The sequence below is a fragment of the Wyeomyia smithii genome, chromosome 3 (assembly GCF_029784165.1).
Source record: "Wyeomyia smithii strain HCP4-BCI-WySm-NY-G18 chromosome 3, ASM2978416v1, whole genome shotgun sequence".
Lineage (NCBI taxonomy): Eukaryota > Metazoa > Arthropoda > Insecta > Diptera > Culicidae > Wyeomyia > Wyeomyia smithii.
The window spans coordinates 100,586,024-100,603,354 of record NC_073696.1 but is presented as its reverse complement, the minus strand read 5'-3'; the positions used below and the strand labels follow the sequence as shown (position 1 = coordinate 100,603,354).

At 38.0% G+C, this 17,331-nt stretch overlaps 1 protein-coding gene across 2 annotated transcripts; it reads right to left on the bottom strand.

Annotated features, from left to right (window-relative positions):
- Positions 1-460: 460 nt before the first annotated feature.
- On the bottom strand, positions 461-15,724 carry LOC129728390 (uncharacterized). Of its 2 annotated transcripts, none has more exons than XM_055686827.1 (8): positions 15,314-15,724; positions 14,430-14,609; positions 10,411-10,608; positions 10,241-10,336; positions 8,271-8,369; positions 8,079-8,210; positions 7,720-8,008; positions 461-5,609 (listed from the first exon to the last, which is right to left on the bottom strand). In XM_055686827.1, the coding sequence occupies exons 2-8, from the start codon at positions 14,550-14,552 to the stop codon at positions 5,419-5,421; spliced, it is 1,128 nt and encodes a 375-aa protein (XP_055542802.1). In that variant the 5' UTR covers positions 14,553-14,609; positions 15,314-15,724; the 3' UTR covers positions 461-5,418. The 2 variants fall into 2 exon arrangements, with proteins under 2 accessions (XP_055542802.1, XP_055542803.1); XM_055686828.1 differs by lacking the exon at positions 15,314-15,724 and adding an exon at positions 14,938-15,301.
- Between the last annotated feature and the right edge of the window lie 1,607 nt (positions 15,725-17,331).

Here is a 17,331-nt window from a genome sequence, read left to right as displayed (position 1 = left end):
CGGTTCCGGCTGAAACAGGCTCTTATATAGGCCAAATAGCATGTTTTCAATTGCAAGGTATATGATCCTGTCGACCGTGCTTGGGAAGCAAGCATATAGCGACCAATCAGAGGTCGAATTTTTCGTTTTGACAAGGCTTGACTATTTTCAATAGTACAATAGTGTGAATAATAAAATTACAATTATCTTATTTTGGAAAGAATCTTAGAAGATTTTCCAATCTTCCATCGAATACCAACCGATTTTCACTTTTTTCGGTTTTAGATTTTCATTTCACATCCCTATGTAGCCGAACTTCCTGACAGAAGTATTCTACTTCAAAACCTAGCAACAGGTTCACCCAGTAAACGGAATGCGAATTCGTGTTGTTGGAGTCTTTACCACTTGACCGTGATTTTTTTGCTCAAGTTAACTGGATATATTCTCAGTTTTCTATTCTCGTTTAGCCAAATTGAAAAAGTAATAAAAAACAACATTTATTTTGGGAATGTTGAATTGTCTAATCATACAATGATTCTGGATTCGCTTGCTTGCCATTTCAAGTTAAAATATTTTGCTATACTTTTTTTGGGTTGATTTAATACCTCTGTTCAGCGTCCGTTTGTCCTTTTTTCAAGCGAAAGGTCTTTTATAATATTTTTTTTTTCTTCGTCCGCGATTTCAGGTTTCAACAATTTGACAGCATTACTAAAAGACGTTTCCGAGCTGTACGTGTGTGTGTTTTGTGCAAAAGGTTCATACCATAGTCTAATTATTGATGCGATCAATTCTGAAGCATCCAGGTGCATTATGCAATCCTTAAGTGAAGAAAAAGGAATTGAAAATCAAAGAAATTTAATATTGCCTAGAAAGTCTACATTAGTATTATAATTAAAAGTTTTACCTAGTGATAAGAAAGAAAAACTCGATTTCTGCGGGCCAGGAGATAACGTCATTTTGCTCTACTTTGAAGAGGATGAGAAATTTGACGTTGAGGAAAAGTATTATTTTAGACACAAAAATTCTAAACGAGAGCTTCTGAATGCTTTTACTTTCTAGACAAACAATTTCTGTTAACAAAAATATACTATTGTCACCGTTCTTTGGTACTGAGGAATTTGCAAACACCTTCTTTCGTTAGAAGTGTGAGGATGATTTTTCTTTCCTTTCTCTTTTTTATCTGGCAGGTTTTTGTGAATGTCGATTTGTCCTATTTTTTATGTTTTATTAGTACGATGTTGCCATGATTTAATATATAACAATTCTATCTACACCGTTTGCTGTGTCAAAACCGTAATATGTTTGAATATTGAATTGCCTTTCTGTTTTCAAATAGTTCAAATAACCAGTCACCTTTTTACACTGAATGAGTGAGTATTTTTGAACAAACGGGACTATGATCGATTTCTAATGATTTTGTTTTTGTTCGCTTACAGTATAAATGTTCAAATCACATTTGAAACGGAATTTTGTTTCTGTACCCTGTAAAATTATGGTATGTAAATGGAATATTCGCTTTTTTTTAGATTGTAGTTTTGATTATACATTTATAAAATTGAAAGGAAAAGAGAATTGATGTTTGCGGTTTGTTTTTTTTTTATTTTTTTCATGCAAAGATAATACAAAAGTTGAGAAATGCTTTTGTGCTTGTGCAGAGAAGCGAGTTTCATTTTTACATATTTCAGGTTCTTCTCATCCAATGACATTAACTAAATTAATATTTATTTCGAGGTTCAAAATTTACTCTAAGTAAGTTAAAAGTTGCATCAAATAAACAAGGTTCGTACGTGTTTCTTGCTTTTAATTTTCATTGCTATCACTAAAGACGACTATCGTTTCAGGATAATTCTTTGGCAGTAGTTCTTTCTATTTATTGGTATGTTATTCTTCTTCTTTGTAGTTATATAAATCTTTCTACAACCTTCTTCAAAACTATCTAAAACTATATTTACATCCGTATTGTTTGTGATTTTGTGAAAGTAAGTCGACTTTTTCTTCTTGTCAGTTGTGGGACACTCTACGTATCAGAATGCTTTGATCAACTTCTAGATAGTCTAACCATGTTTCACTTCCGTGTTAAAGCCTTTAATTTACTATGTGGCGTGTAGCGTCAAGGAAAAAGTGTTCTGCGCTTTGGGAATAATATGAACACTAATCTAATATCTGTTTCTCGATGTTAGATAAAAACAATAGCTTTGCGTATTTCGTAAAATAGCATGCCAAAGTCGTCTAACTATACAGATGTCTGTCGTTGCTTTCCTCTTCTTTCGAGAGTCGCTGTAAATTTGGGTTGGCCATACTTGAACTTTGATTATTCCGTTGTGCGTTTGTGACAGCTCTCGTATGGGGAAACCATCTGTCTGTAGTTCAACAATGACGAAAACTTACAAAAACTCTCGTTAGTTGTTATCCCCGGCGGTAACTATTTCATTTTAGGGGTTTTCACACTTGAGCTCAAATTTGAATTGTTCAAATTAAACTTACAAAAATCTTCAAAATTGATGAATTCTGAACTTGCATGCTAATTTTTTCAGGTCTGCCCGTCAGTTGCCAATAATGATTGAATGTTTTCTAAAACACTTTTGCAAGATTTTCTGTTTAATAACATTTTTCGCACCAACTCGAAGGTTTTTAGAATCTCTGTGGGCGAAATGAAAGAGAGGCATGTGAATCACTATACGGCAGTTTACGTGATTTTTCCTGTTGAAAAGACGTGAGAATTGTTTTGTATGTAGTACTGCAGAGTATAGTTCTAGCTTGTTTACATTACAAAATAAAATCTGTTCGAAAATAGAACTCGTTAGTTTCAAGAATGCCAATGTGCTGCCCAATGATTCGATAATATCGGTTGCCAGTTTCGTGGGTTTTCAGTCCGCCAAACTAGTAATTTGGTAATATAGTAACCATAATATTACCACAGACAAACAGACGTACCACGAGATTTATTTGCGTGGATCAAAATAACGGTCAATTCAAATGAGTTTCAGTTATGCGGAATATTCCCGCCGCAGCGGTGATGGCGCTAATGTGCCTTTTCCTTTGAACTTAGTTGACAGTATTCGAGCACCGTGCTCAGATACACAGCAGAAAAGCTGAAAGTGTATCTTTTGCGGAATGTCCAGGAATATGTCCAGTAGATGTCGCACAAGTTAGTCGGAACCACAATTTTCTTAGAATTTTGTATACAGTGGTACGTCTGTTTGTCTGTGATATTACTTGGTTTACAGTACGATCTGCCTAGTCAACTGAAAACATTTATTTAGTTTTGGTATCTGTGAAAGTTGAATGATGGAAATTTAAGAAAAAAATCAATGCAACATAAATCACAAATGAAACGGATTGCCGTTCCTACGCCAAAGGTATGCCCAGAAACTTTGTGGTATTCAACATTAGAAAGCATACGACGACCATACTGATAGTTGATGATTTTTGCCTACGACTGCATAGCTCAGCCCTGGATGTTATGCAGAGATCATTAAGAGTAACAATAATTTAAGTTGTAAAAGTAATACTCGTTTGTATGGGTCGGTAGAAACACTCGTTCGGGATCGTCTTAATACCATCTGGATTTTACGTTTAGTTGGAAAACTTATGTTAAACGATACAAGTAGTAGAGTATAGGCATCAGAATATAGTATTGAGTTTGCATTGCACAGTGGGTTCGTAAAGCAGAGCAATTTTTACTGCTGGATTTATTTCAATCTACTTATTGTCTTAAAACATATCTCATTGCATTTCGAATCAAAAGGTTTCCCTCAGAATAACCGAGCAATGAACGAAAATTTTCAACCCGCCCTGCTTCCGAAATCAAAGCAATATAGGATTCCAGAGAAACATAGATGCTCACAACACTCCTTGTAATGAATCCACATATCGGTTGCGTATGTAAGAGTGTTTGTGTATATGTAAGGATATTTTGTCTTCAATATGGACGGCAGATAAGATACTCCAAAACTGACCCTGTTAGGCATATTTCACTATCGTTTCAACCGAGAGTTTTAGATGTATAGATGGAAATATAAACTAAATTTGAAAAATGTTCTATAAAATAGTTATACTAGGACGGATGAGGCGCATGTTTTTTATGAACTGGGTAAAGTTTTCAAGCTTCTCTTTTTTCTACTATAACCTACACGTTGCTCTATCGGGCACCTATGTGTAGAAATATATTGCCTTCGAACAATCTTTTAACTTTCTATATTCTAATGAAAAAAATGCTTACAACTGCAGCTCTTATGGGCAGTCAACTATGCGACAGGAACTGTTTTATTAAATTAAATCAAACTCTTAGCAAAAAAAAGAACTTCCATCTGCATGCGCGAGAAATCTTTGAGTATAGGTTTAAATGTAGCTTTTTGACCCACTGTGCTAGATGTTGCGACTTAAATGTAAGAACTGATACCAGGTAACTATTTAGAAAAATGTTTCAGCGTTGAGATGAGTAGAAAACAAGTCTAATTCACAATGATCATCAACATCGACAGCACACTAGCGGTGTGTCAAAACAGGTGTCCGTGTGAATCATTCTTAGAATATGTTTATGCTAAGTTTGATTGAAAAAAGGTAGAGGCAGGTATACAAATTCCCACACAGTTGGTTTGTATTCTTCCTAATCGTCAGTATGTGACATTTTCCCGACTATGCAACGTTTATGCCTATCCTTGCTTTTATTGTATTATTTGCGTGGTTCATGATTTTCCATTAGCAATGAGTCGTGAACTTTATAATATCTACAGCTTTCATCTGTTAAAAACCTGTGACTAGATTTCATATGTAGTTCCTATAAACATCTTACTCGAACTTATACATTGTTCATGTTCGTCGCGTCGAAATTTTGCTTGAAACAACTGGATTTCCAAAAAACCGTTTCGTTTTCACTTACTTCAATTACTCTTTCACTTTATCGTTACTTTACGAAATCTGTTAGTTACTAAATTAATTTAATTTATACGTTTTATTGTTTTTCTCTTCTTTTCGTCTCCAAAACACCACGCCAGCGAATTATGTCGCCATTGTTCGGAAATGCTAGTATTCTAACGGAAAATATTCGTTTCTATGTACAAAATAGCTATGTGTACAATATTCGTAACTATCAGTACAAACTACTCTCAAGTGAGTTGGTTTTGACCCCGTGTGATAATATTAACATGAACTAAAAAACCAACAAACCAATTCAGAATACCTAAAGTGCCAAATAAAAATCAGTCAGCTGAAACGTCATCTAGACTAGGACTCAAATGTGTCTACTACGAAAGATTTCATTCTTCGGAACCCGTGGGATTCTGGTAAATCTTTAGTTTGTACTTACTTATTAACGATTCGATGCCAATAACAAACCCAAACATAAACAGCCTATAAGATCTAGGGTAGTTTCAGTGAAACTTTGTTGTTACTTGCGTAAGGAAAAAGAAAACAGAAGAGCCGGTATCCCCTCCATCATCACGCGCTGGAGTAGTCGAGCGATCGGTTCGATGGTCCCGGAATTGCTTCGTCGTCCAGGACGAAGGTGGGACTTTGCCGAGAGGTTGAGGCAATTGGTTGGTAGTGGTAACCTTGGCGGTTACGGTTGTTCGATTTCTGCATATTACCTAGCGTAGGACGTTGATTATATGATTGGTCGGGACGTTCAACTGGAAAACAGAAATCAAAATATGAACAAAACAAATGCTGAACGATAGTTGGTAAAAAGTTTGTGCCTAAGTGCACACATGCAGCCTTGACGTAGCACTAGATCAAGTATAGTAAGACGAACTGTGTTACTCTGTGGTTATCACAAGTTAACAATTTGAATTTCTGTATCTCTTCTTATATTTTCACCATTTCTGAAGCTGGTGGGTTTCGTTGTGAGGTGAATATGCTGACGAACTTTTCCTTCTTCCGCACCTTTATATTTCTTATTGGGTTTCGTTATCATCGCTTCCCGCTTTTTGACAGTTAAATGTCAGAAAAGACATTTGTTTAGAAAATTGGGGATTAATAACACTGGTCAACACAGGTTTTGCCGCAGTGCTCAAACTGGAAAGATATGAAAGATTTCAGCCTTTTAACCGTTCCTGTGAATTCTGGTGACCCTGGTTTGGTTAAAAGGGCTTCAAAAGGTCACTGGGTTCGTCGCTTGTACGTTTGCCCACGGGAAAACTTCACGACTTCACGGATTTGAGACTTGGCTATGAGCACCGAAGTTCACAAGGACGGTTAAAAAGCTATAATCTTTCAGCACAAAAGGGACGGAATAAACAATTTAGGGTTCGCAACCAAAATAAAGAGTGGAACGACCAAATCGTTACATAAGTACAGAGATGGTTACACCATCTACCAGAGCTGCGGCAACACACACAAGCTGGGCACAGGTTTCATTGTGATGGGCAAAATGCAGAAACGCGTGATTGGGTGGTGGCCAATCGACAACAGAATGTGCAAGTTGAAGACCAGAGGCCGTTTTTTCAACGTTAGTATCATAAGGATGACGGAGCCTGGTGTACTGAGTGCTGACTTCGACGTTTCAAGGGGTTTGTTTTGATCGGCAGCGGAGGCAGCCATTGTGGGATAATAATTTTTCTAGCCTCGATCTCGGTTTAGGACACACATCGCGATTTGTATTGGTTTTTGTGCGCGTTTAACTGTTGTTTTTTTGCAGTTTGTGCCTGTGTGTCTAACGAAGGTTGTTCTGCGAATACGTTTAGTCAGCGAAGGTTGTTTCGCTGGGCCGGAATTCGAGTACGACTGGTGTGTGTGTACTCGCCTGTAAGAGTATGTTGTATTCCTTGCTACTCCCGGTTGAGTGACAAAGAGCGAAGAAAACCACCCGCCGAAGTCTGCTGTAGGAGCAGCTCCCACCACATCAGCCCGCCAAAGTTTGCTGCTGGAGCAGCACGGAAACCGCCCGGACGTCCCGCTAACCGAAGCCCCTCTGGAGGACTGCTGATTTACTGTGAAAGCAGCCATTGACAACGAAGCGGATGGTGCTGTTGGATTCGTCGGAAGGAATCGACGTAACGGCTGGCAAAAGACCTGTCATAACGTGAGTCGATACAAACAAAAACGAAGACAACACACCCATCTTTACCGGGACAAAAAGCTCCGCCTGGAAGAGCTGGAATGTGAGAAAATGGAACATCGTATCGTTCTCAAGAAACACGTAGATTCTACAAGAAACTAAACGCATCTCGCGTAGGCTTTGTGCCGCGAGCTGAAATGTGTCGGGATAAAGATAGAGGAATCTTGACGGATGAACGTTAGGCGATCGACAGGTGAAAGCAGCACTACAATGAACACCTGAATGGCGCAGAGGCAGAGGACCAAGACGGTAGGAGGAACTTCGTCAGCACAGCGGATGAGGGAGACATACTGCCCCCTATGATAAATAAAGTTAAGGGTGCTATCAAGCAGCTCAAGAACATCAAATCAGCTGGAAAGGATCACAGCGGAGCTTATCAAGCTGGGCCCGGAGAAATTGACTTCTTATATGTACCAGCTGATAGTCAGCATCTGGGATACAGAACAGCTATTGGAGGAGTGAAAGAAGGGAGTAATATGCCCAATATATGAAAAGGGCGACAAGTTGGAACGTGAGAACTACCGAGCGATTACGGTTCTCAACGTAGCCTACAAAGTACTCTCCCAGATCATCTTTCGCCATCTCTCGCCAATTAATCAACAATCATTACACTGCGTCAGATCCTCCAAAATGTCTCCCGAAAGTAAATAATTATACATTAACACTAACAGCATTTAACTTACCTGGTATGTAAGCTTTTTGGTTACACATTGGTGTCACGTTATCACCCGTTTCGGCTTTGTTATAATTCCGATGATTCGATAACTCGCCTGCATTAACTGCATTTCCATTATTGTTGTCGGTAGTGACGTTGTTCACATTGTTTGTAAGCTCGTGACTACAGATCGGACTGAGCTCGCGCTCTTCCAAGCACATGTCACTATAATCGTCGATTACGTGACGATACTGGGAGGGACATCGTGTTAGAGCCGCCAGGATCACAGCTTCAATTGAACACACATAACCGATTATCTGCGGATGAGAGAACATATTTATTTACATCTGGAACAACTGAATAATAAAAATTTCGCCAGGGGCATACCGCTGATATGAACAATGTGTCCTTCGTATGCTTTGGCACCCACATGAATTCCTCCGCGAAAAACACCATGTGGAGTAGCAGTGACGAGCCAACAAGAAATAGTAAACCGATTGTCAGGTACATCCAAGCATTCTGTAAGCAAAAGTTTTCGAATATCTCTCCGCTATTCATTAGTTACGCACAAGTACTTACCAATTTTCCCCAATTAAAGGGAAACATTAATGCTATGTGTGATATATCCAAAAACAGCATCAAACAAGTTATTAACAGTGAAAAGAGAGCACAAAAAACCTGAAAATACACGAACATGGCTACTTTAGTTTTTTATTTTAAAATTATGATGAGTTTGTGGTTATTGTATCGTTAACGTTTACTGTTACCTACTTCAAGTTGCAGTGAGAAATTGAGGAAAAATATTCGTTAGGTCAAAACTGTAATGAACAATCGCGTGTCAAAAATAAACTCTATAACATTGAATTTTACATGAAAAAGTTTCTTTTGACAAAAAAAAAATGATTTTCAAGAGAAACCAGAGTTGTTAACTTTAATGTCTAATTCTAAATTCTAAATTAAAATTTACATACGGCATAAATTAGAAAGAACAGTAAAAAATTCATGAAAACCTAAATTATTCCACCTAGCGGTCAGACTGAGCCTTTCTCATTCAAACTTGTTATTTGTAAAAATAGATTTACATGAATGCTTAAATCCGATAAAGGTACATTCACTCATTGGGTTCTGAAATATTGATGTTGAAATTGGAGTATTAAATATGAAATTTGACGTAATGTTAGTGCTCAAGAAATAGCGAAATAAAAGAAATGACTCTTAATTTCGAACAATTCAATCACGAGCGATACCGGGAACGTTCAAATAGTACGATATCACATTTAAATGATGTTGAGGCCATATATATTGATCAAAGCAGGTATAGTTTTGAATAGCCTTTGAATTTTTTTTCTTTCCCAAACTATTTGTAGGTTTGAGAGATGACTCGTTCGTATGACACTAGTCAAATAAGTCGTGTAATACTTGAGATAATAGACTTTCGTTGTTTTAACAATTCAATGCATAACGGTTGCTTAAGTTCGATTTTAATCAAATGAAAAGGAAACGTATAGGGCAACCAAACTTTGAAACCACGTGTTCAATCATAATTTATCAGTTAACCCTTAACTAGCCCGTTCATCTGATATCAATATTGTTCAAATCGGTTGTGTAGTTTCTGAGATAATGAAGTTTCGTGATTTTCACATTTCAATACAATACAGACGAAGTTACAGTCCGATTACAGCAAAATTCAATAGAGTGTTATGAAGCAGCTAGACCTTTCATTTGACACTAATTTTATAGAAATCGGTTCAACCATCTCTGAGAAAAATGAGTAAGTTTATGCAGTCTTCGGAATATGTTTCTTTTCATAGCTGGATTTCACATTTTTAAACATAACAGGCAAAGTAATAATCCTTTTGCAAAAAAAATAAATGGGGTCTTATGGGGCAACAAAACCTTACATATGACACTGATTTTATGAAAATCGGTCCAGTCATCTCTGAAAAACATGAGTGAGATTAAATAGTCTCTAGAACACGTTTCTTTCTGTAACTTCTGAACCACAAGTTCAGAAGTTCATTTGAAATTTATTTCGTTAAATCGGTTGTGTAGTTTCTGATATATTGATGTTTCGTGATTTTTACATTTTGATACATAACCTCTAAACTAAAAAACCGATTACATTAAAATTGAATAGGGTCTTATGGGGCAACTAGACCTTTCATTTGCAATTAATTTCATTGAATCGGTTCAGCCATCTCTGAGAAAATCGAGTGAGATTGGGAGAGCGTTACACACACACATACACACACATACAGAAAATGCTCAGCTCGTCGAACTGAGTCGAGTGATATACGACATTCGCCCCTTTTGAGCACTTTTATACCTTTAGTTTTTGCAGTGATTGCTATACCTTTCTAGGAGAAAGGCAAAAAGATATGAAGGCCACAAATACAGAAATATCAAGAGAAACAAACATGTTGTAAGTTTTTAACTATCTAAACACAAATAGAAATTAGCGCAAACAGCCAACTGGAGTAATAATCTTATGACATTTCTGTTACGTTATCCTGAATGGATCTAATCAATTTAGGAAATGAATAACTCACCATTAACCTTAAACGTCCAATCAATGGCAGTAAAAAGAGGCCCACTTGTACGGTACCAGCCGAGCATTCACAAGCGAGACATGCTGCAGAGGATATCTAAAATGGGTAAAAAAAGATAATATTATTGACAAAAACTTATATCCAACATAAACCAATTGTGCGATGCTCACCACTAGTAGAATCCTTACGATCCCAGTGGGGCTAGTTAGATGTGAGGCGTCGCAGTGCAGCGCAACGCCCCACGGTAGCGGTGTATTCCCTATTCTTTGACGGTAATGTGCGTGCGAGTCCCAGGATGTACAGGTGCCGAGCGGTGACTCGAGCGAGATTGAAAGCTCACCTGCTCTGCTGCCAGCTATCTCAAAATCCTTGCGTCGAAATGAGAGGAAGGGTAAACAGAGAATTCATATTTGAAAGCCGTTCATATTTTACGTAGACTAAAATTCCATGTTTCTTAATTCCTTTAAACTAACTGAAACTTAGCTTAAACTCCTACTCCATTAAATTATGTCTACGTATATTTTTATAATAATAAATTTTTTGACAAATTCAAGCTTGAGCTTCACGACCGCACATTTCGTAATTACTCCTCCGTGATTGATCTGAGCTTGTGAAGTTGGGATTTATTTACCATCTTAAATGTACAACAATCCAGTAGCTGCCGCGTTGTAAAGAACGATAACGGCGCCGGCTACGTCCTTGCGGTCGATTAAGTAAGAGGAAAAAAGGAAGTGTCACAATCGTTGCTGCCAGAGACCGAGTTTACCTCTGCATCTCTAACGTCTAATAACGGAAAGGAAGGTTACACCGTGATCAGTGACGGATTTTTATACTTTTACCCTTCTCTCTACCCGCCTATATATAGATTCTACTGCTCATCTTTACCAAGCTGTTTCGTTAGGTACCGTGCCAAGTATTGGTAATTATAACTGCTTGGAAAGGTATTCTCATTCAACTTTTTTTCTGCAATTTTAGCGTGAGGGAAAGGTCAAAGAGGAGGTTGGGGGGAGCCTGAGAATAAAATCATGCGTAAAAGTCCCTCTTTGACAGCGAACGGTCTGATTCTACTGAGATTCGAACTCATGACCATTCGCTTGAAGAAGCGGACTCTGTAACCTTGAGGTTCCGGTTCAACTCCGGACGATAACAGTAAGCAAATTCGTGTTTTGGTACTCTATTATTACGAATTATTGTTTTTATAAAAACGCGATGACCAGGCGTTATTAGGTGATTTACTAAAAATTTAAAATACTTTAAATATGATTCAAAACATGCGTGTAATGTAATTCTATTAAATTGGGAACTATTACTCCATTAAAACGGAAAACATGATTGAAATGAAGTTGATACTCTTACTGTTTTTCAGTAATAAAAAAAGCAACCCGCGTAAAAAAGACCTGAGCGTAATTTATTTCACTAGCTTATGTTGTGCATTCGTATAAATGCTGTTTTCTTATAAATTTTGAAAGAACTATCAAACTACACGAGACACTTGTTGAGACTGAAATTCAATAAACAGAACTTTATTTAATGTTACGAAAACTGTTTATCAAGCGTATTTTCTCGCAAAGTACAGTCGCCGTTCGATAACTGCAAGACTTTCAAGGTGAAACGGGACGTGGTCGCGATCAACTCGAATTTTGCAATTTAATTTTCTCTTGATTTATAAAGACTACGTACATGAAACTTTTATTAATTGTTTTCACAACTGTTGCATGCCTGAAGTAGCAATATGAGTGCTGTTTATTTAGTGAAAGCCGATTTTTTTACGCTCAAACTACAAAAGTAAAAAAAAACTCTAACCTCAAAATTGTATAGGAAAAGACCACAATATCGTTCCACCTTAACTGCAACGCTTTTTAACTGCAAGACCGATAACTGCAACAACTTTGCAGTTATCGGACCGCAATCCGTCAAATCTGATGTTAAAGTCATATTTGACATTGAAGTGACAGATCTCGCGAGGGGATTCTAAATGCATTCGAAAATGAAAATTGTTGAATCTCTAGAAACATTTCAAAAGGACTCTTTCATTTCTCACGATATTTTTTTGGATTTCATTTACTTGTTGTCTCTTCATTCTAGGTGGGAGCTCCACTATTAATCAATGAAGCAAAACTACCATGTTATGTGGTTCACTTTCCGTAATTATTATAAGAGACAAAAAATCCCTGGTGCATTGTTTGGCTAGCTTTCACTACTCAGCGAGGCAGTGCATAGTATTTAGTAATATTTTGTGACCTAGCGTTAAATAGACCATTTTACGAACTGACAAGTGCCACGGATCCTGCTGACATTGATGTTGCTTTTACCTGCGTAATGTCAACGGTTTCGAGCTTTCTGTCAAAATTTCATTCATGAGTTGAGTACAGAAACGTCTCGCAAACTGTCTATTGTAGTGATTAACTTTATCTTCGCCTACATATTGGTTATGAAAAGTAGCAATACATTATGATGCGGAAATATGAATATCAAATTGATTAATCGAAAAGCTTGCCTATTTTAGTTTTCTGCTATTTTTTGCAACTATTCCATTAAAAAATACATATCGACATCATTGAAAACAAAAAAAGTAGTGACGGACCCCTCTCTAAATTGTTTGCTAAGTGTTGCAGTTATCGAACGGCATTCGATAACCGCAATGTAAACATGTTGCAGTTATCGAACGACGACTGTACAAGCGAAAATAAAAAACAAAAAACATTTACCGAATCTCCAGTCTTTAAAGCAAATAATTTAAAAAAGTGTTATTGACGGTCAAAATATTACTTTACGAAAAGGATAAGATAATAGTTGATGATTGTCAAGGGAGTAAGTCACCATTTTTGAGCCCTGTCGAAAAAAGAGGGTTATATCCGACAAACAACCGCGTTATTGACGTAGGACAACGAGGAGTTATCATTCCCTGATTGATGCTTGCCTAGTCAACGTGCGTCGGGTGCAAATCTGAACTAGAAATACTCAGAGCAAGAGATAGGCGTTGATAACAAAAAACCGACAATTTGGCAACTGGGTTTCACATGTCAGAAGTGCCGAATTCCTTCTCAAAGGGCAATGTTGACTAATTTTTTCATTCCTATAACCGATGTTGACGATAAAAGTTTAGGGGAATTATAAAGTGCATCACAAAAACCGTGAAGGTGTTTAATTTCATGTTAATGTTTGATTTTATACACTTTTACCATAATTGACTTTTTTCAATAATGCAAAAGGTTTGTGAGTCTCCGATTAAAAAATCACTGTGATAATACAATTTTTGAGCATCCTTAGTTCTTGTTTCAACAATAGAACAAGAAAATCGTTTGAAAATGAACTTTTCCTTTATTGTACCTGATTGCCTCTGCCTCTCAATGAGGCGTTACTTTTCTTGTTCAGATTTTGACAGTTCGTTTGGCTCACAACATTTTCTCCGCCTATCTCTCCCTCTGAGTATTGCTAGTCTGAACTAATACAGATCATAATGGCTTGTAATATTTTTCATAACACCTGTCAAGCTTACGTAGGTAATGACAACCTCTTAGAACATCAAAAATCCTTATTATTAATTGAACATACTAAAACTTGATATGCAAAAAAATGTTTAGGAATACTATTAAATTTCCACCTTCACTAATACCTGGTATTCAAATTTTTGAAATATAGGTTCAGTACCTATGTTTGGTGCAACTACCTTTTTTATTCTACCCACAAAAGAGACCTAATAATTTCACGAATCATTGGGAATTCAGAATGGAAAGTAATTTTTTGCATCTAAAACTGTTCCAAAAAAGTTAATTTCCACTTCCAAGTTTTTATCAGTCACACAAGAAAAGCTTAATATTCACAATTGCTGTACAAAGTTCCACCCCCAGCCCACACACTCTTGTTTCACTCAATATAGCAGCATCATTTGTCCGTATATTCGTCCTCCAGAGGAAAACAAATATACTAGCCGTTGCACAATAACAATAAAATGCACAAAATTGTTTGTTCCCAATTTAGTTTTCATTTGCAGCATGAAATCAAATATTGATCCTGCTGTTTTGGATACAGACAGGATAACACAACATCAATAATCGTGGGCACAGGAAGAAAACAATTACGAAGCTGCATTATCGTAGATAGAATGTCACTAGCTTTGAATGAAAAACGACCTTCACTTCTACTGTACTTACAGCTATGTATATCGTTGTGACTACAGGGTACCTACTTGAATGTCCTCTAGCTGACAGCAGGCTGGTTCGAGATCCCGTATTTCTTCCAGGAGGAATTCGATTTCGTCCGTACCGTATAAATCAGAAACTGACGGTATGTAACGTTGGGGCGGTTGCATCTCCCGTCAGGGGGCACACCCCCATCACCGTGTGTGAAACTGGTCCGGTTTCCAAAGCTGTATGTTGCACAGAGGAATAAACACAGTCCTAGACTTAGAAAAGTATAGCAATAATTGAGCTACTAAGGAAAAGAAATTCTCTCGAAACGTCAAAAAGGAGTACTCTGGCGATAGATAACAGATTCGGCTTTGAGTAATTGCGGCCTAATAGGAAAATTGTAGTAGATCAAACATCGCAGGATAAGATAAAGTACATCGTAGCCATGTGGTTAGTGCAGTGATGTGTTGTGAAGCAAACGAGAGAGCGGATGTCAGAACGAAAACATGTTGAAATGAGGTTATGGTGAGCCATCGGTTGAAGGGGTGGTTTTACATAACAAAATACCTCACACTGACGCGTGTGTATGCATGTGTGCGAATCTATAGCACTGCGAAAAGTACATTTTCCCCATAAACATCAAGTCCAATAAGAGTTTGCACATATAGTTCGATTCATCTGATCAGCATTAGATCAACCAATCTACCAACATTCACTAATCACATGTTACCCAGCATTGGTATGGCACTGTAAATACGCACGCTACAACCATCACGGGAGAACTAATCGATATCGAAAAGAAGAAACACTCCGCAGGAGTTGTCCGTGTATAATATATCCTTGTGCGGACGATGGAGCGAAAGAGAGAAAACCCCTTTTAAAGACGAACGCAAGAATAGGAAAAACTATAATACTAGGCGAAATGTGTGAGAATGTGAGTGACCTATAATTTTTCCACCACTTGAGGTTTTCATCAATTTTCCATCGAGATTAGCTTGCGTTTTCGGAAATTTGTATCCCACTGCTGTATAATTTAGCTTTGGTAAGTTACACAAACACACACGGCACGGTCAGCCTTTCCACACGTTTCTAAGAAATAAGCGATATCCGGTCGAGTCGTCCTCCTGCAGGAATTTGCAGCACACGCACCACGCACGCACGACATGCAAAATGTTTTAGCAGAACATGATCGGAAACTGCATTTAAGTGATTAGTACTTTCGCTTCTGTCGCGTTCGCTTATCACATTGACAATGACGGCTGCTGCTGTGTTTTACTAGCATCGATACACAACGAGAACTGCATTTAGCGGAAACGAGAGAGAAGTTCACCACCCATTTCCCCGCATCGGAATGTTAACTGCAGGATAAAACTAGCCTTTTTCCAAAAAAAAAAGAAATATGCATGACGCTAGGACAATCATGCGCAGCCGCGAATTTGGATAAATCAAATCCCAATCAACGAGGGGTTTCTGATCGAAAAGCTACGGTAAACGTTTGGTTCTGATAATTTTGTTCATATTCCTTTCATACCATTATATACCATTAAGCTTAGATTGGCTAGATTTGCAACTTAATTTAGTACTATCAGAATTGACAAGGGAATTCGTAACAGAATGGATAGGATTAATAGAAAGCTTCAAACCACATTCAAACTTCAAAGACTTTTCTCTTTATATTTGTTCGAATGTTGATAAATTTTTATCAAACACAACTAGATGAAAACCTTTGAGTTATTATAGCAATTTTCATTGAACTTTAATTTTGAAATATTTTATCAGGTACACTTCTCAAGTTTTTCAACTTTATGTAATTGTAACTCTAATATTAATAAACGGAAGTCAATGATTTTTATTTATATCAAACTTATGTATGCAAAATTCAGCGAAATATTCTACAAGTTTTAAGCAAAATATTCAAGAACATCGGCAAACGAAATGTCAATGCTTGCTGGTTTACCGTAGATCAATATATTTGCCGAATGTTCGTCGAAATATATTGCTGACATCTGCAACAAAATCGCCGAGTTCGATCAGCTGTTGGAAAGTTTGCCGAGATAAATTAAGTGTGTACGATCGGCTAGAGGCGGATCACCCATAAGATCTTCTACACACTAATTCATTTATATATTTGGCATTCCGTCATGACATAGCCTGATAAACAAAGTTTCTCCAATTCACTCGGTTGGCTGCTGCTCTTCAATCCCTGGGACACCGTGTACTCTCCGCCAGATCTCGCTCCACCTGGTCTACCTATTTGCTCGCTGCACCCCTGGTCGTCTTTTTCCTGCCGGATTCGAGGCAAACACCATCTTCGCAGGTTAGTTGTCCGGCATTCTTGCAACGTGCCCTGCCCAGCGTATCCGTCCAGTTTAGGCCACGTTTTAAACACTGGGTTCGCCGTAGAATTGCGCGAGCTCATGGTTCATCCTTTGCCTCCATATTCCGTTCCTGCACGCCGCCAAAGATCGTCCTTAGTACCCGTCGTTCGAAAACTCCGAGCACTCGCAGGTCCTTCTCGAGCAATACCCACGTTTCATGCCATTAGAGAACAACCGGTCTTGTAGCGTTTAGTACAGGTTACACTTCGCCCGGGGGCTTATTCTGTTCGACCGCAATTCGTCAAAAATCTGTCCACGTGGTACATGGTATGTGGATGGCCCCAAAGCCATTTTCGTCCCTGACCTTCCGTAGCTCTTCTTGGTCGATAGTGTAATACGCGGCTTTGAAGTCGATGAATAGGTGGTGCGTGGAAGTTTTGTATTCACGGCATTTCTGGAGGATTTGCCGTATGGTGAAGATTTGGTCCGTCGTAGACCGTCCTTCCACGAAGCCGGCCGGATAACTTCCCACAAATCTGTTGGCTAGAGGTGAGGGCGGCGCAAAATGATTTAGGAAATCACTTTGTAGGCGGCGATCAGGACGGTAATCGCACGATAGTTCCCACAGTCCAATTTGTCGTCT